The sequence below is a fragment of the Anolis carolinensis genome, chromosome 2, assembly GCF_035594765.1.
Source record: "Anolis carolinensis isolate JA03-04 chromosome 2, rAnoCar3.1.pri, whole genome shotgun sequence".
NCBI classification, from domain to species: Eukaryota; Metazoa; Chordata; class Lepidosauria; order Squamata; family Dactyloidae; genus Anolis; species Anolis carolinensis.
In genome coordinates, this window is record NC_085842.1 from 117,420,039 (window position 1) to 117,437,138 (window position 17,100).

At 40.3% G+C, this 17,100-nt stretch overlaps 1 protein-coding gene across 11 annotated transcripts in view; it reads right to left on the bottom strand.

The window, feature by feature from the left end:
* Positions 1-2,931: 2,931 nt before the first annotated feature.
* Positions 2,932-17,100, bottom strand: part of sh3tc2 (SH3 domain and tetratricopeptide repeats 2) — a 75,068-nt gene continuing 60,899 nt past the window's right edge. For 9 of the 11 annotated variants that reach the window (XM_008104676.3, XM_008104678.3, XM_062970446.1 and 6 more), the window contains 9 exons: positions 16,523-16,659; positions 15,734-15,775; positions 13,920-15,632; positions 13,648-13,828; positions 9,966-10,116; positions 8,312-8,434; positions 6,788-6,938; positions 5,233-5,429; positions 2,932-4,408 (listed from right to left, as the gene is read on the bottom strand). In XM_008104676.3, coding sequence (XP_008102883.2) covers positions 4,217-4,408; positions 5,233-5,429; positions 6,788-6,938; positions 8,312-8,434; positions 9,966-10,116; positions 13,648-13,828; positions 13,920-15,632; positions 15,734-15,775; positions 16,523-16,659 — 2,887 coding nt within the window. In that variant the 3' untranslated portion in view covers positions 2,932-4,216. Of the gene's footprint in view, positions 4,409-5,232; positions 5,430-6,787; positions 6,939-8,311; positions 8,435-9,965; positions 10,117-13,647; positions 13,829-13,919; positions 15,633-15,733; positions 15,776-16,522; positions 16,660-17,100 lie in introns of those variants that run through there. The other 2 variants (XR_010002801.1, XR_010002802.1) reach the window with 2 other exon arrangements.

A 17,100-nucleotide genomic window follows, 5' to 3' on the forward strand; every position in this document is an offset into this window, starting at 1 on the left:
GGTCTGACTCCTGAGCTGTTTATTTGGGATTATTGTGCTCTCAGTACTTGGTCCTTGCTGTGTTTGTGCAGCCCTCCGTTTAGCCTTTTGGCGGTTCCCTGTGGTTGTGGGTAATATAGTGTTCGCCAGGCTGTTGTTCCCCTCCCCCAGTGGATCTAGTTTAAAGTGCGCCTGATGAGGTTTATGAGTCTGTGTGCAAAAATATGTTTTCCTACTTGTGTGAGATGCACTCCATCACTTGCCAGTAGGGCATCCTCCTGGAAGAGTAGGCCATGGTCAAGGAAGCCAAAACGCTTCTCCTGACACCATTTTCTGAGCCAGTTATTGACCTGTACTATTTTTCTGGCCTTTGTAGAGCTGTGTCCTACAACAGGGAGGAGGGATGTACATTACAGTTTTAACTTTGTTCTGAGAGCTCAAAAATCATTTGTGATCTTTTGAAAAATTAAGACTATTAAGATTGTGTTATTTATTTAAAAACAGACTACAGGCTGTCCCCAAGTTACGAACAAGATAGGTTCTGTAGGTTTGTTCTTGAATTTGAAGTTGAATTTGTATGCAAATTGGAATAGGTACATTTTAAGTGTAACTCCTGCTATATTTTAGATAGCATAGGGAAGGGTTAACACGCCTGTTCAGAATATTTGATATAACTTTCTATCCATATGATAATTGGATTTTGAAAAATAAGGCTTGTTGTGGAAACAAGGATTGGTGAGAAAGCTTCAATGAAGACATTTCCCCCCCATGATAACTATTCCAGGAGTGAATTTTCCTTCTTAGGGGTAGATTTCTCTCACTTTCTGTTGTCTCACCTCGGGTTTTAACTATGGGCGGTTCCAGATAATACTTTAATGCACGCCGCGGAAAGGTTGCGCTTTTCGGAGGAGGGTGTCCACCCGGACACAAAACACACACACACACACACACCCGAAAAGCCTTTAAAAGAAAAAATAACCCGGCCAGCATTTCCCTGCTGCCGGCCCTCTCCTGGCATGTAGAAATGATGAGCCAGGAGAAGTGGGAGCCAGGAGCAATCTTCCTTCTCCCTCCCTTTCTCCTGGTGCATCATTTCTATGCCCCAGGAGAGCTGGCAGCAGAGAAATGCCAACAGGGTAAGTTATTTTTTCTTTTAAAGGCTTTTTAAAGGGGTTTTGTGAAGTGTCAAATTAATTTGGGACAAAGCAGGGTTTTCCTGCTTTGTCCCAGATTCATTCGCTTTTACCTGAGGCATCATTTGGACGCCTTGAGTAAAAGTGCAGGCATTTGCACATTTTAGGTGCTGTGTGGATGTGCCCCATGATTTGTTTGGAAGTTGGATGTTTGTTTATAACTTGGGGACTGCCTGTACTATATTTCTGATAATAAGGAACTTAAAGTGAAGATTGCCTGGAAGTACTGTCTTTATTGCCCTCTAGTGGTGTGTTTACATACTGTACAAGAGAAGAAGAAAATTACCATCTGTGAGCTGGTATTATCAGCATTATAAAACTACCATATTAAGAACCAGAGCTTGGAAACATTGCTTTTTGAATAGCTATTTATATTGACCAATGCTACCTGCTTTAATACAAGAGCTGTAGTTCAAAACAACAGGTGTTTCAAGTTCTAGTAAGAGCATCTGAAGAGGATCTGGGGTGTCAAGCCAGCCTTTCTAGTGCATTGTGATCTCTGTCAATCGCTCTCTGCCATTTCAGACAATAGTCCATTATACTGCTTCAGAACCTTTTACTGAAAGAAGATTCCAAGGACTGAAACCTGGGACCTGTTGCCAGTCAAGTCTGTGCTTTACATTGAGGCCCCTTCCACACACTGTAGTGTGAACTCAGATGATCCAGTTCAAAGCAAATATTGTGGATTATCTGCCTTGATATTCTGGGTTATATAGCTGTGTGGAATGGCCCTGAGTCATGGTCCTTCGCTACTGAGGTGCTGGGATATTTGTTTTAAGGCACATCTTCATCTGTCTTTTCCAGTGGCAGGCACTTAGTGTAGGCAAGTATTCATTGTCCATAATGATATGAAGTCTCATTCCTTTGTTTCCTTAATTATATGACCCTTGCCACTTAGTCCCTTTCTACACTGCCAGATAATCCAGATTATCAAAGAAGAAAATCCACATTATTTGATTTGAATTGGTTTATCTTAGTCTACATTGTCATATAATCCAGTTCAAAGCAGATAATGTGGATTTTATACATCTGCGTAGAAAGGGCCTCAGATGGAGGTCTATCAGTATCTCTAAAACACATGAATGTACCAAAGGAGTAGATGTTCATGTTCCACTTAAAAGTGTCTGTGGGGTGAAATAGAAAAATAGGAAGCTGAATGTACACTTTTTTTCATCAGTGTTTTCCACAAGGAGAGGAGCACACACTTCATTCTTGTTGGGCTTACATTCTAGAACCCCAAGAAGACACCAAAATGAAGTTGGTGCAAATGGCAGAGAATGAAAGAACTTCTGAACCCAAGAATTGGCACTCAGGATTGAATGAAGTTGGGAGTCTTTCATGAAAAGGGCTCCCAGTTTCCCCAAGCTTTTTTTTCCATTTCAGCAGATTATTTTAAGGGAAGGAGAATGCTGTCTGAATGCTCTGCTTGTTCAATAATTAACCAGAATTCTTAGCCCCCTAGATCCAGATCTAACTTCTGCCCATTCTACAAAATGAGATCACTCTACCCACATCAAAGACACTTCATAAAAAAGAAAGAAATCAAAGTGAAGCAAAGGCTTAAAAATACCCTAGCCACTCTGCGTCTAAACAGCCTTCATTCCTAAGGAAAATCCAGGTATTCATTTAGAACACCGTTTTGTGCCCTAAAAACCCAATTTCTATCTCGCTGTGAATGAGGTCATACCTACATGCTTAACACACATGGGAACCATTTTCCCTCATCTCCAGGGCCACTGAAATTTTGGCAGTTAAAGAATGAAGGACATGGAAGGCATTTATTGAAACACGTCTGGAACCAGCCTAAGGCAGAACTACAACTGCTTAGCGAATATAAGCTATGGTAAAGATTGGTGAAAGTTGTACTCCAAATTATCTGCACATCCCTGCTTCAAGACCATATTTAGTACATGTTTAATGTTATCTTGCAATCTGTTGGGGTTTTTGTTTTTGTGCTATCATTATTTGCATAGCCTTAATACAGCTCAGAAACATTTCTGATGGCAGAAATAAAATTGGTGGGGAAAAGCCCAGACAGAATATAAACACAGATAAATGATATGCTTTAAAGACACATGAGGGGGGAAAGATCACATTCACTGCCAGTAATATTTCTTCTCTTTCAGGGGCTTTCTGCTCCTCCCAGGTTTTCCCATGAATCTGAAACTGTGCATTACATCTTGGCACTGAAGTTGAACAGGTAGAAGCTGAAAAGTCTTTTCATAATCTTTCCCAGAATTAATATATCTTCTCAGATCTCACCAAGTTGTATTCCAGCAAAATCATTTTTGCTTACCTCCTACCTTGCACTATTCATTTACACTTTACAGAATATTTACACATTGTTGACCTATAAAGCCATCTCTTTATAGGCAATGGAGTCTTCTCTGTGTAGGTGTTATAGCTGCTAATAGAAAAGGCTATCATCTTCTGTGCTGGCATTACTATGATGGCACAGTGACACAGGTGGCACAGAGGGTAAAATGGGCACAAGTGTTGCAGAGATGACTGGGGATGGAATAAAGATTGCAAAACACTTGTCTCCATTATACAAAGGGGTCTTATAGCACCTTAGAGACTTAGAGAAAGAGGTCAGTAGCATAAACTTTCATAAATAAACCTACTTCCTCAGATGTGTCAGTTAGGTAAGAAACCTGCCCTACCTATTTCTAAACTGCTAAGGATATGGCAGAGCAGCTTTCTCTGATAACATCTTTATCATACAGTGCTGTGCACCATTCCAAAATATGCCTTACTCCAGTATAACAAATTGTTACACCAGCATGGGGTACCATCGGATCTGGCAGCCAAAATACTGGACTACAAAGAGGAAGTGGACCGGCATTTTGCCTATTTCACATTAGCCAACCGGGATACCAAATGGCAAAAGTTTTTTCTCATCATTGAATATAAGAATGCAGAACACTGAAGCGTTTGAGAGCTGATCTTGCCCTTTCCTCTGGGTCTAGGAGGCACCTTTGGAGTGAGGTAAAAAGATGAGTGCTTCTCTTCTTTGGAGCCCTTCGGTCCCATGAGACGATCTGTCATATATCCTGCCTCCGTTCACTTAGCCATCGGGCCCTATATGTAGTCCATTCTCTTGGGCTTTTATCTGATGGAGAAGCATTGTGCATTTGGGCCAACCTAGCCTGAATCCTGTCCTGCCAAGACTGGTCATCAAGCTCAGTGGCAGCAGCCAATGCCAAGAGGAAATAGCTGGTGGCATCTTGTTCATCCTGCAGATAAAAGGCAAAGCAAAAAAAAAAAAAAAGACTTTTGGTGAATACTAGGGTGACCAACTTGCAGCTATGAATTAAAGGGAGATTTAGTTGTGACAAATTTTGCACAATTTTAGTGGTGTGGCATCACTCTAGCAAATGTTTTGTTTATTATTATTACACACACATGCGGGTACCTGCAGAGAGCAGCCTCCTGTCTTTACAAAACTGGAATTGATCTCCAAGTAATAACTGGGATTGAGAACCTGACAAGATGTGGGTGGCGGATTGCATTTAAATGGAGAATTATATCATCTGGAGGATTCTAGGGTGTGCTCTTTCATTTTAAGACAGTGTCTTTCTAGGGATGATGTGGGAGGGATCCGGGAACCACATAAAAGGCCCACACAACTGCAAGCTTCCCTCAGGTTGTACAGTCCCACCCCTGTCATTAACAGAAATGAAGGGCAGAAATTTGAAGGAGGAAATTTTAGGGTCTCAGAGAAGCCATAATAGGCTCAGGTGCTGGAGTGAGGCAGAAGGCAAATATAACCATCACCACAGAAAGGAGGAACCTAATACATGTCACCAGATACCTTTAGAGCTAGAACAGCCTTGCCTAATTTAGAACAGCCTTGCCTAATATGTGCTTTAGACATAGGGAGAGTACTACTCCCAACACTGGTTATCTGGCTGGGAAAGACTGGGTTGGGGACAGCTAATTTAATGCTTTAGTGAGAAACTTCATTTAAGCACAAGGTCAGACTAAATTCAGCAACTGGGCTTATCAGACCATTAGTTAGAGGCACCCCAGGTGTGTGTTGCCGCCCATAGTTTCTCACCTTTAATTTGTGCAGGGTCAGGTCTCCCAGGCGGTAGTAGACCTTAGAATAATACATGGCTTCCTGAATGCCCTGCAACAAGGGTGGGCGCAGAGAGAGTGTCCTCAGGTAGCAGTCCTCAGCCATTTCATACATTTGCAGAAGATAGTATGCAGTTGCCAGGCGATGGAAGGCAACCACTTCTTGCCACTGATCTCCTGGATAGAGAAAAAGCAACATTGTGGTTACAAAAAAAAATGAACTTATTAGTTTGCAGTGACTTTGAGCAATATAGTATAATTCAGGATATGCCTCAAATTCCCTCATTGTTAAGATACCCCAAGGTTTATCACTTTTTCTGTGCCAGAGTAACACCAACAAAACAGCCTTAGCATTACAATGTCCTGCAGATACCTTGAGTTCTAGGTCCAGCGAAAGACACAATAGGAATTAAATAAAAACACAATTTCTACTATTTTCTTGTTTTGATTTTTGAATGTTTTGAAAACTGCAGCACATGCCTAGAATATTTCTGCCACAGTTCTACCCTTTCTCCAATTGCCAAGAAAGTAAATGCGCCTTACCAATCATTCTGTTCCCCACAAAGATCTGTGTCAATTAGCAATAACTAATTAATGACTAAGCCAGGATCCAGAAAATCTTTAATTATCTCAATGTCTTTTATACTGCTTTAACAATAAATGTTTCTTACAATTCTAATTGAATCATTTCTAACTGCAGAAACTAGAATCTATCTGGGCAAAGAGGCAACATATTTGACAATTCTTTCTCAGTGACTGTGTCCTTGGCTCAAAGTCACTAATATGCGCAGATTAGGTAAGCTAGTTTCAGGCAAGGCCTACAAATATGTTTAAACAGCATTTTTTTTTAAAAAAGACAATTTCAGTGTGTTGTCGAAGGCTTTCATGGCCGGAATCATAGGGTTGTTGTGTGTTTTCCGGGCTGTATAGCCATGTTTCAGAAGTATTCTCTCCTGACGTTTCGCCCACATCTATGGCAGGCATCCTCAGAGGTTGTGAGGTTTATGGCGAAACTAAGCAACCTCTGAGGATGCCTACCATTGATGTGGGCGAAACGTAAGGAGAGAATACTTCTGGAACATGGCCATACAGCCTGGAAAACACACAACAACCCCAACCAATTTCAGCTTTTGCATTATTTTTTTGGTAATACTATAGGGCCTCTTAAATCTGACAAGGCTTAGGTCATTTGCATGTATGAATCAGACTCTGCTCACTTATATATGATGGGACACCTACCCATTTCCCTTCCCTCTTTCCTATCTAAAATCAATGCTGGCCTATTTCCTTTGTAACAAGAAAAAGAAAGCTTTCATTCAAATCTGTTGTGACATTTTCTGCTTCCCCTCTCCCACTCCCTATGTATTGTGGATTGCCCTTGGAATTCAGATCATTCTATTTTGCTTTTCTAATAGAAGCTGTTTAGGAATCATCATTTAAAAAAAAATTGTTGTTCCATTATAACATTTCCCGGTCTGATTTCCACATTATGAATTTTGATATTACTACGTGATAAATCCAGTGTGCTTTCCTACCTACATCCACACTGAGCCTGGCTGCCAAGGTAGCAAATTCCAATGCATTTTCATAATTCTGGAGTCCAATCTGCAGCTCCGCCAGCTTGTTGAACAGCCTCAGCTCAGTCTGCGAGGCCTTCAGCTTCCTAGCCAAAGGTACAGCTCCTCCCTGCCAAAAACAAGAAACAGCTTTTTCACATTATTTCAAAAGTTCCTAGCTACCATGTCACTTCAACTGCTAAAAAGTTCTTCAGAAAGAAAATTTGATCATCACACCTAATCCCATCATTTACTGTTGCATTCACTACTCTCTACTTTATTTTTAAGTCTAACTGAACACAACAAGGCTTAAGGCTTACAGATTTCTTGTCCCATGCTGATGGACATTAAGACAGCATTGCTCACATATTCTGCCCAGTCTCTTGTATTTCCAAAACAATTAGATACTGTTTGGTGTTGCATTTGTAACAGTAAAATTTGCTCATTCAGCTCATGTATTAGAAAACAAAGCCTTCTCTTCAGGTCTCAAGTCAACACAACTTAATTCAGTCTTCGGCTACCATAAGGATAAGACCATGTATATATACTTCTGAACTGAAGATAACCCTTAGGACACAACATCCAAGCAGCTAGGACCACAACGGGGAAAAGCCTGCATTTTATGCATTCCAGGTTTTCAATAAGATCGTTATGCAAAATTGTCTTTAATATGAGAGATTGCCTCATTTTCTAGTTGAAGCACAATCTTCTAATTTAAAACTACCCGCCAATGAGAAAGGCTTAAGCAGCATCATAATACAATGGAATATTTGATCATTCCATCTTCACTTGTGGGTTTCACTATCCCAAAATGTCAAGCAAAACAGGTTGAGAGGCTAATTCAAGTCCCATGAGCATAGCTGGAGGGAAACGATGCCAAGACATCATCATACAGCAGTTTTTTTTGTAGAACTACTCAACTCTGAATCATTAAATATGCCTTGGCTGGGTTTTAGATAAACACCAAGCTGACTTACCTCTCCTTCAGGAAGAAAAGGGGGCGAGAGAGAGAGAGAGAGAGGAGAAGAGAGGAGAGGAGAGAGCGGAGAGAAAGGAGAGAGGAGAGAGCGGAGAGAAAGTAGAGAGAGAGGGAGGGAGGGAGGGAGAGAGAGGAGAGAGCAGAGAGAAAGAAGGGAGGGGGAGGGAGAGAGAGGGAGAGAGGAGAGAGCGGAGAGAATAGAGAGGGAAGGAGAGAGAGAGAGAGGAGAGAGGAGAGAGCGGAGAGAAAGGAGAGGGGGGAGGGAGGGAGGGAGGGAGAGAGAGAGAGAGAGAGAGAGAGAGAATACTGATACATGTGTATGTCAGACTGGTTAGTTGTATCACTAGACTGAATTTATGGATTTTGCACACAATCACTTGTCTGACATTTTTATGTCTTTCAACTCTCCTCTCTCTGCTTCTGTATCATCTTTTCAATCAGCGCCAACAGTATTCATATAAAGCCTTGACATGAAAATCCATATGGGTATCGACTGGTGCACATGTGGGGCTGGGAGTGAATACCCTGTAATATTCCACTGCTCGCTGTCTGTTCCGGACCCCATTGAAGAAGACATCACCAGCTTCTTCATACAGTTCCATAGCCAAGTGAAGCTCTTCGGGTTTCAGTGCTGACTCTATGGCTGCCTGGAAAAGGGATCCAATTAGAATCAGAGGTTATGCAGTATGCATCAGGCAAAAAATGGTACCTGTTATCACTAAAACATAAGAATAAATGATGCTAGACTTGAACTTCTGCAATTGGCTAAGTATACAAGTTTCCTGTTTTATTTCCATATGTACACATGAATGAAAAGTCTATGCAGGTATAGGTTGAGTCTCCCTTATGCTTAGGCCCAGTTTTCAATTTTAGAGGTCTTCCTCAGATTTTGGAGTACCTGTATTTGCATGTATATATAGAATGTAATATCTTAGAGATGGGAACCCAAGTCTAAACAAGAAATGTATTTATGCTTACCTTAAGGTAATTTTATACACAGTATTTTAATATTTTTGTGCATTAAGCGAAGTTTGTGTTCATCAAACTATCAGAAGGCAAAGGTATCACTATCTCAGCCATGTGTGAACAATTTTGGGATTTGGAATATTTTTGATTTTGGAATGTAAGCTGCTTCGAGTCCCACTGTGGAGATGGAGGCAGGGTACAAAAATAAAGTGTTGTTGTTGTTGTTGTTGTTGTTGTTGTTATTATTATTATTATTATTACAGTAGAGTCTTACTTATTCAACACTCACTTATCCAATGTTCTGAATCTCCAACGCATTTTTGTAGTCAATGTTTTCAATGCATTGTGATATTTTGGTGCTAAATTCGTAAATACAGTAATTACTACATAGCATTAATGTGTAATGAACTACTTTTTCTGTCAAATTTGTTGTATAACATGATGTTTTGGTGCTTAATTTGTAAAATCATAACCTAATTTGATGTTTAATAGGCTTTTTCTTAATCTCTCCTTATTATCCAACATATTCGCTTATCCAACGTTCTGCCGGCCCATTTATGTTGGATAAGTGAGACTCTACTGTATTATTATTCTACATATATTTTGTTCAAATTGAAGATAAGGCTCTTACACAACTGAGACTAGAATTGCACATATTTTATATTTTTGACTCAAATCAGGTCTGGATTGCTATTACATAGCACAAAGTCTTCTGCACAATTATAGCTGATAGCTCTTGGGATTATGGAGGATTGAATTTGCTAAACGCTGACTCCCCAACAGTCAGACCTTTTAAAATATGGCATGCATCACACCAATGCCCTTCTATAGATATGTTCCTAGAATTCAAATCCCTTTTTAATACATAGACTACAAATAAATTAAGTAAACAGATTTAGTTACATCTGTTCATAGCTGCCTATTTTACAAAAGACATAGTAGTTAATTTATGACCATAAATCAGAATTTGAGGTTTTTAGTAGGGTATTCAAGAGACCAAAGTAAATGTAGATCCCCTGCATAAACTATGTCTTGAGTCAGAGCACAAATCTGCACACTAATTTAATACATACGAATCAGATCTGTAGATCTGGATTATCTGACTCTACACTGCCATATAATCCAATTCAAAGCAGATAATTTTATATTTTATATGGATTTTATATGGCACTGTAGAAGGGGCCACAACGGGTCCTCCTGTTTCTACTATACCTGCAGATACATTTCCACAAGTTCATCTTCTTGCATTTGATAGTAGAGCCGTCCAGCCTGTAACCAGGCCTGTGCTGCCTTGACCGTTTCCTCCATGTCAATAAAGAGCCTCAGACTCTGCTTGGTACAGTCCAAGGCCTGCTTCAAAGATCTGTGGAGTTCACAGATGCTCCATTATTATAAAGAATACATGGGAGTTCGGGCTCAAAGTCAAAGCCCTTCAAAGTCAAAGGGCTTTTCAAAAGGACTTTGACTTTGAGCCTCTCCTTTGCCTCATCAGCTGTCCAACCCTAGGATGCTTCCAAATGTTCAGCTCCTTACATGCAAAAAGCAGAGAACATAAGGCTATTCTGCAAATATTCTGTCTTTAACAGATCTACTACAGTAAGAAACAAAGAAAGGCAAATATGACAGGGAGGAAAAGTGGAAAAACACAGAAGTGGGACAAGTGGAAACATTGCATGAATTTCTATGAACCACACCCGTGTCTTCAGCAAATTCCAGGAACAATCCAGAGGACCTACACAAATAAAAACCTTATCAGGAAACATTTCTGCCATTCAGACTGAAAGATTCCCTTTAGACTGTCTCATAACTCAACACGGCAGCTCTTATGAAATGGATAGAACAGAGCAGTTATGTCATAATGAACCACTACCCTATGTATGTTACTGTAACTGGGTGAAAGAATAACAGACAGCTGTTTAGAGTTTCATTTTTCAAGAGATGTCATACTCTGGAGCATCAATCATCCCTCTTCTTTACATTGGGGTCCACATCACATGTATTTTCCATAGTGAGTAGCTTCAATAGTAAAGGAAGGGAAAGGATGGATCTCAGGTCGATGGGTGCCAAGATAAAAACTCCACATAGCAAGTGAAACAATATGAGGGTTCATTGTTTTCATGGGTTATATTTCTTCTTCCTCAAGGTAAACAAATCAATGATATGTGATGTATGCATGTAGGTCCAGGGATAAAGATGAGATCATACAGACGTTTGAAAGAGTGTATACTAGGATGTGCAAGAGGAGATAAAGGTCTGGTTTTTTTCCTGTGTTTTTTAAATCAAGCTTTCTTTTTAAAGTTTGTTTTAATTTTCTATTGCTCCTCAATGGAATAATGACCATTTATTTTATATTGGCTCTGTAATAATTTCTCATTAAATCTATACCACAATAGAGGTGTTGTTTTAATGTACTACAAGCTTCTTTGTTTACAGCCATAAATTAATGCAAAGGCTCCCCAAGTGGTGAAAGTTGCCTGTTTGTCATCTTCCTTATGTGCATACTTTGTTTTTTGATTGGTTGTTCAACTTAATTTGAAATTCTGATGACCAAGACATGTATCTTCAAAGCAATCCTAATGTGGGAGGGAAAACAAACATAGGAAATACATGTATACATTAGATACTAGTTTAATTCGGCACACTGGAAACTACTTGCCTCAGTTGACTTACGTGTCCCAAAAGTACACAAAGCGAGAACACAGATGCAATTATTAGCCACAGGGACCACCCAGCCCAATTCTCTGCCATACAGGAATACACAATTAAAGCACTTCCAACATATAGCCGATAAGCCTGTTTAAAAACTCTCAAAAGAGAGGATTCCTTAAAAAAATGGGAGAACCATAATATACCCAAACATAAGAATATGACTATGAAAAGGACAAGACTGTCATCTAATATTGGGTGGGAAAAATAGCTTTCTCAACAAAGTAACTGGTAATAATATTCAGGGAAAGAAGAACTTCCTTCAGATTGGTTGTACTAATATATGAGCAGAATCACTATAATTTTTCTCTAGTAGGCAGGCAAGCAGGTGACCTCTGCAAATGTAAAAAGGGATGTTTTCTCAAGTGTATGAAGGCAACATCACCATGAGTTTACAAGCTGCCAGTCTCTTTAAGGCACCATTACCAGCATGAGATCAGTCTCTTTCTTTGTGTTAAATGACACCATATTTGCAAATGGTTGCATTCTTCGCTTAGACAGGCAGGATCCATACGAAATCACAATGCCCAACCTCTCACTTTTAGACAAGTAGCACAACCACCAGTTCTTTCTTGAAGCCCAGCGACAAGGCTTCAAAGCTGGCAAATTCCAGCTGTTGTTTTTATTCAACTACTGAGGCACCACTGTTTATCTTGAACACAAATAGGCTCACACAACAGGCGCCTATTTCTTACATACCTTCCCTCTGAGCTCACTCTGACCTTGCTGAGAAAGGTTAGCATCCAGATGAATAAATGACAGTCACAATTAATTTTATATACACAGGCATCTTACTAAAATATGTTTAGACCACATGGCATCTCTGAACCCAGTTGTCCACATACATCAAAGGACTAAGAAGTTTAGTGAATACATTTTTCACTCACTCTTTTCTCCAAAGACCTCAGGACAACATACACTCACTAGGTTTTGCTGTCCCTTCAAATTTACAGAATAACTGACCCAAGGGAAATTGACACGATTCAATATGGGACTATTTGAGCACTAAGGTCTTTGGGAGATAGCCTTCTCTCTGTTCTAACATCTTCTAAGACTTGTTTGATGGAAACAAAGCAAAGGGCCTAATCGATAACCTCCGGTTGTAGGGAGACTAGAATGGCTCCCTCTTTTCTCTTTTTCTATTAGCCAATAGAAATGGAGCTGTTCCAACAGGCTTTTCAGATTTAACCGTGATGAGTTTTTATTGTCAATTATTTGTTGACTTTTTAAATATTGTGATTTAAATAATGTTAAATACATTCAATTGTATAGATTTATAATTGCAGGCTAATAATTTCTATATTAGTGATTTTTACATTTTTAAAATGTTGTACTTTTGAGTCATTTTGGATCAATGGCAACTCTAAGGTAAACCTATCACAAAGTTTTCTTGGCAGTGTCTAGACTGAGGGAAGTAATGGTGCCTCTCTATTCTGCTTTGGTTAGACCTCACCTGGAATACTGTTTCCAATTCTGGGCACCACAGTTTAAAACAGATATTGACAAGCTGGAAGGTGTCCAGAGGAGGACAACGAAAATGACCAAATGTCTGGAGACTATGCTCTATGAGGAGTGATTTAAAGAGCTAGGTATGTTTAGCCTGCAGAAGACAAGATTAAGAGGAGACATACGTGAAAGGATGTCATAAGGAAAGGGGAGCAGATTTGCTTTCTGATGTCCGGGAAACTAGGACTCAGAGCAATGGGTTCAAATTACAGGAAAGAAGATTCCACCTGAACATTAGGAAGAACTTCCTGACTGTGAGAACTATTCAGCAGTGGAAATCTCTGCCTCGAAGAGTGGCGGAAGCTCCTTCTTTGGAGGTCTTTAAACCGGATGAAATGGGGGTACTTTGTGCTTTTCCTGCGTGGCAGGGGGTTGAACTACATGGCCCATGCAGTCTCTTCCATTGCTATGATTCTATGATTCTAAACATGTCATGTTGGCCCTGTATTGGTTAATATGCTGCTGTGGTCCCTTAGGTATTTTAATGTTCTTCACTTATTTATTTTTAAACTAATAAAAAAATTTTTTGAAAATACAATTTTGAAGAATTGAATTAAAAAACACTATAATTAGGCAAGAACAAAATCCTATAACAAAAATATTGCATTACACAAAGTGCTTCATTCACTTCTAGTACTGGTCAACTTTGCAAAGATTTATGTTGAACACAATGCACACTCACCTGGCAGTATTGACACTTTGGTAGAGCTGGCTTAGAGACTGCAGAAGCTGTCCTTCCATTTCTCTGTCCTGGAGTTGCTGTGATAGAAGAACTTGGTGCTCATGGTAGATAATGCAGGCTCCAGAATTTGGGCACACCTTACTATAGAAATGGCAAAGGGACTCAGTTGCTTGAAGCTGACCTGTATGGGGTAGGAAAAAGTATCACATGACATATAGGGAAGGAAAGAGACAGTTTTATCAACCAAATTTCTTCAAAGTCAAACTACTCACTCATCACACTCCGTGTCTTCAAGGCGACTGCCAAGGCCAATTCATAAAACAGTACGCTTTCTTCCACCATATGCCTCGCTACCTGTGTTTGTGCTAACCACAGCAGAACCTGAACCAACTCCAACTGTGTGTCATCTCCACTCTGGAGTTCAAAGTACAACTGAATGGCCTGGTGAAAATAGTGTCCAGCTAGGCAGTTTGCCCCATGAGAAACAGCCAAGCATCCAAAGTTGGATAAAGCAATAGCTTGGTTCCGCCTGTTCCCCGTCTCCCGAGCTTTATTCAAGGCCCATAAGTAATTCTCTGCTGCCTTCTGCACATGTCCTTCTTCCTTAAGAGCAATGGCTAAAAGGTTGTGGACCACCCCATCCTGTGTGATGCTGTCTGTCTGTTGCAAAGAATGCAAGAGGAGCAACATGATTTCCTCTGCTTTTTTTGGCTGGCAGTTCAATGCATGCATCCACCCCAAGGAAAGGGAGGATTCAAATGCTTCCTCTTCACCCATTGTTTTTCCAAGAATAACAGCTCTGCTTGAATAATGCACTGCTCCTTGCAGCAGCCCATGCTTGAGGTACACTTTGGATAAAATTGCACATAGGGCTTTTTCTGTGGAAATGGCCCCACATTCATGGGAGAAGGCCAATGCATAGTTTAAATATAGGCAGGCCAAAGCAGGGGTGTTGATGGTGCTCCTCTCTTGGACTTTAAAGAACTTAGAGGAATTAGCAAGAATGAATCCAGCTCTCCAAATGGGAGTCAGTGATCCCTTGACACTGCTAGGGGAATACAGCCTAGCAGATGCCAAGGCAAGATGTGGCAAGTACTTCTTGTCATACAGGTATGTTAGAATAGGCATGAAGTCTAAGGAGGCAGCCGTGGAGTCCTGGCTGGAGAAACTAGCACAAAGACACTGCAAGTGTTCTGCAAAAGGTAAGACCTCCTCATACTTGCTCAGTTGCAAGAGGAGCCTGATGACAAGGAGGCAAGCCCGAGCTTCCAAAGCAGTGTTGCCCACAGTGATAGCTTCCCTCAAAATATACACCACCACTTCTAGTTCAATGCCTGAACTGAAGCAGTGTCCAGGTAAGCAGGCCAGAAGGGCCACTCCTTTCCCAACCATTGGCAAGAACTTTTGTTTCATCTTCTGCTTCAGGTAAATTGCAGCAAGGTTGATATACAGTGAAGTGAGCAGGGGCAGGTCTTCAAATCCATGGTCCATTGTGCTCATGGCTTCTTCAAAATAGACCCGAGCTTGGGAGAACTTGGCTCTCTTGACACAAAGCCGACCCAAGAGAAAGCATATCCGGATGTGAGCCCAATCAAGTCGACCCCTTTTGGCCCAGTTCCTGGATGTCTCCAGGTATAAGACCAACTCCTCCTCACTGGAGAAGCCATAGAAGGTGGAACTGAGGAAGGAAAAAGAAAGGTCATAGAGACTTTGGAAATGAGCCACATAGCTGCTTTGGTTGAGGAAAGTCAGTATAGGATCAAAAACATCAGAGTCTTCCATGTGGCCAGCATTCAGATCAATAAAGAACTTGGGATCATCAAGGTCATCTGGTTCTGGCAGAAGTATATGTTCCAGGATAGAAGGTGAAGATTCACCCACTGGACTGGACTGTTCGGAATCACTAGGAGAGGACAAGCTATTACTAGACTGCTTCCCCCATTCCTCGAACATCCAATCATCTTTAAGTCCTTCTATAACTGCATCTGAAAGAGACAGATAAGGCACAAGGAGATGCTTCCCCTCCAGGTGATATATTCCGGTAACACAAAATAGTGTGCAATTTTCCCCTTTCATACATACTCACGTGATGGTGTCTGTGGATACATGGCCACAGGTTCAAAGCCATCTGTGGGACAAAGAAAAGCCATGAACAACTAGAACATCATATCTAAAATTGTGCCTGGACAATTAAAGCTTCTCAGACTCAACTACAAGATGCTATAGAACTAAAAATATAAACTTGGGTAAGGAAACATCTCAGAAAGATCTCAGAACCTCAAGGAAGCATAGCAGCCTTTTACAGGAAATAGAATTGTGATGTCAGTTCTGAATAAGAGCTACTAATCTAATCCGGATTTTAATTTTGATAAAAGGAGTATCAGTCACATTGTTTGATCAGCCATCTAAATGTAGAGGCTGATAGGATATAAAGAATCCACACAATTTAGCCTTGAGAAAATTGGCATCTCAACATATCACTAGAAAATGGTCAACTGCTATGAGACTTTACACATTTTGGGATGCTTGGCAAAAAAAAATCAACTCAGCAAAAAGCAAAAATTTTGCACAAAAAGCAAATTTTGGTACAGAAAACTGCTTTTTTCAAAAATCTGTTTGTCAAATGGAAGTGTTTGCAAATATGTACCAAAATACAAATGCACATAAACTCTCAGAAACCTCTCCAGCAAGAAAACGCTTTAAATTCTTCACCCTTACATGTGAGAAATCTAGAAAAACATAATTAGTAGTAGAAGACTTGCAGAAGAAGCAAGCGAATGTTGCTGGCCAAAGGTTTTTGGATAAGTGGGACCTACACAAAAGTTGTTCATGCCTGTGCTAGAAGCAACCATGTGCCCATAAGCAAAATACTCACCAAGCCTGTACACAGAGGTAATGTCTGTCTTTGCCCACTCATTGAGGAGATTACTGTAATGCAGCTCATTGCCATTGCAAGGAACCTGCAAAAAGGTGTGGACTTCTTCTTCACTGAAAAACATCGGGCTCTTTCTCCTATGTTTGAAACATGGGTGAAAGCCTGTCAGTGCTTCAGCTCTGTAATCTTGGCATACCCAGTCTAGTTATTTCTTAATGGAAACTGAAAGTAGAAGACTATTGAACATTAATGATGACATATTACACATCATGAAATGGTGTTGCATGCCAAGGTAACACCAGTTCAGAAAGCAAAAGTTCATTGCATAAAATTAGCAAGTGATCTGTCTTCTGACCGCAAGGGAACATTTTTACACTCTGAAACCAACTAATACAAACGTTTTGTATGATGGTCAGCAGAATTAGAATTATTTAATTCATGGGTCAACTTTGGTCCTCCAGATGTTTTGGACTTAGATTCCCAGAATTTGCAAACAGTCAAAAATTCTAGGAGTAGAAGTGCAAAAACATCTGGAAGACCAAAGTTTGGGAAACATTGTTTTAGGACACTTAGTAAAT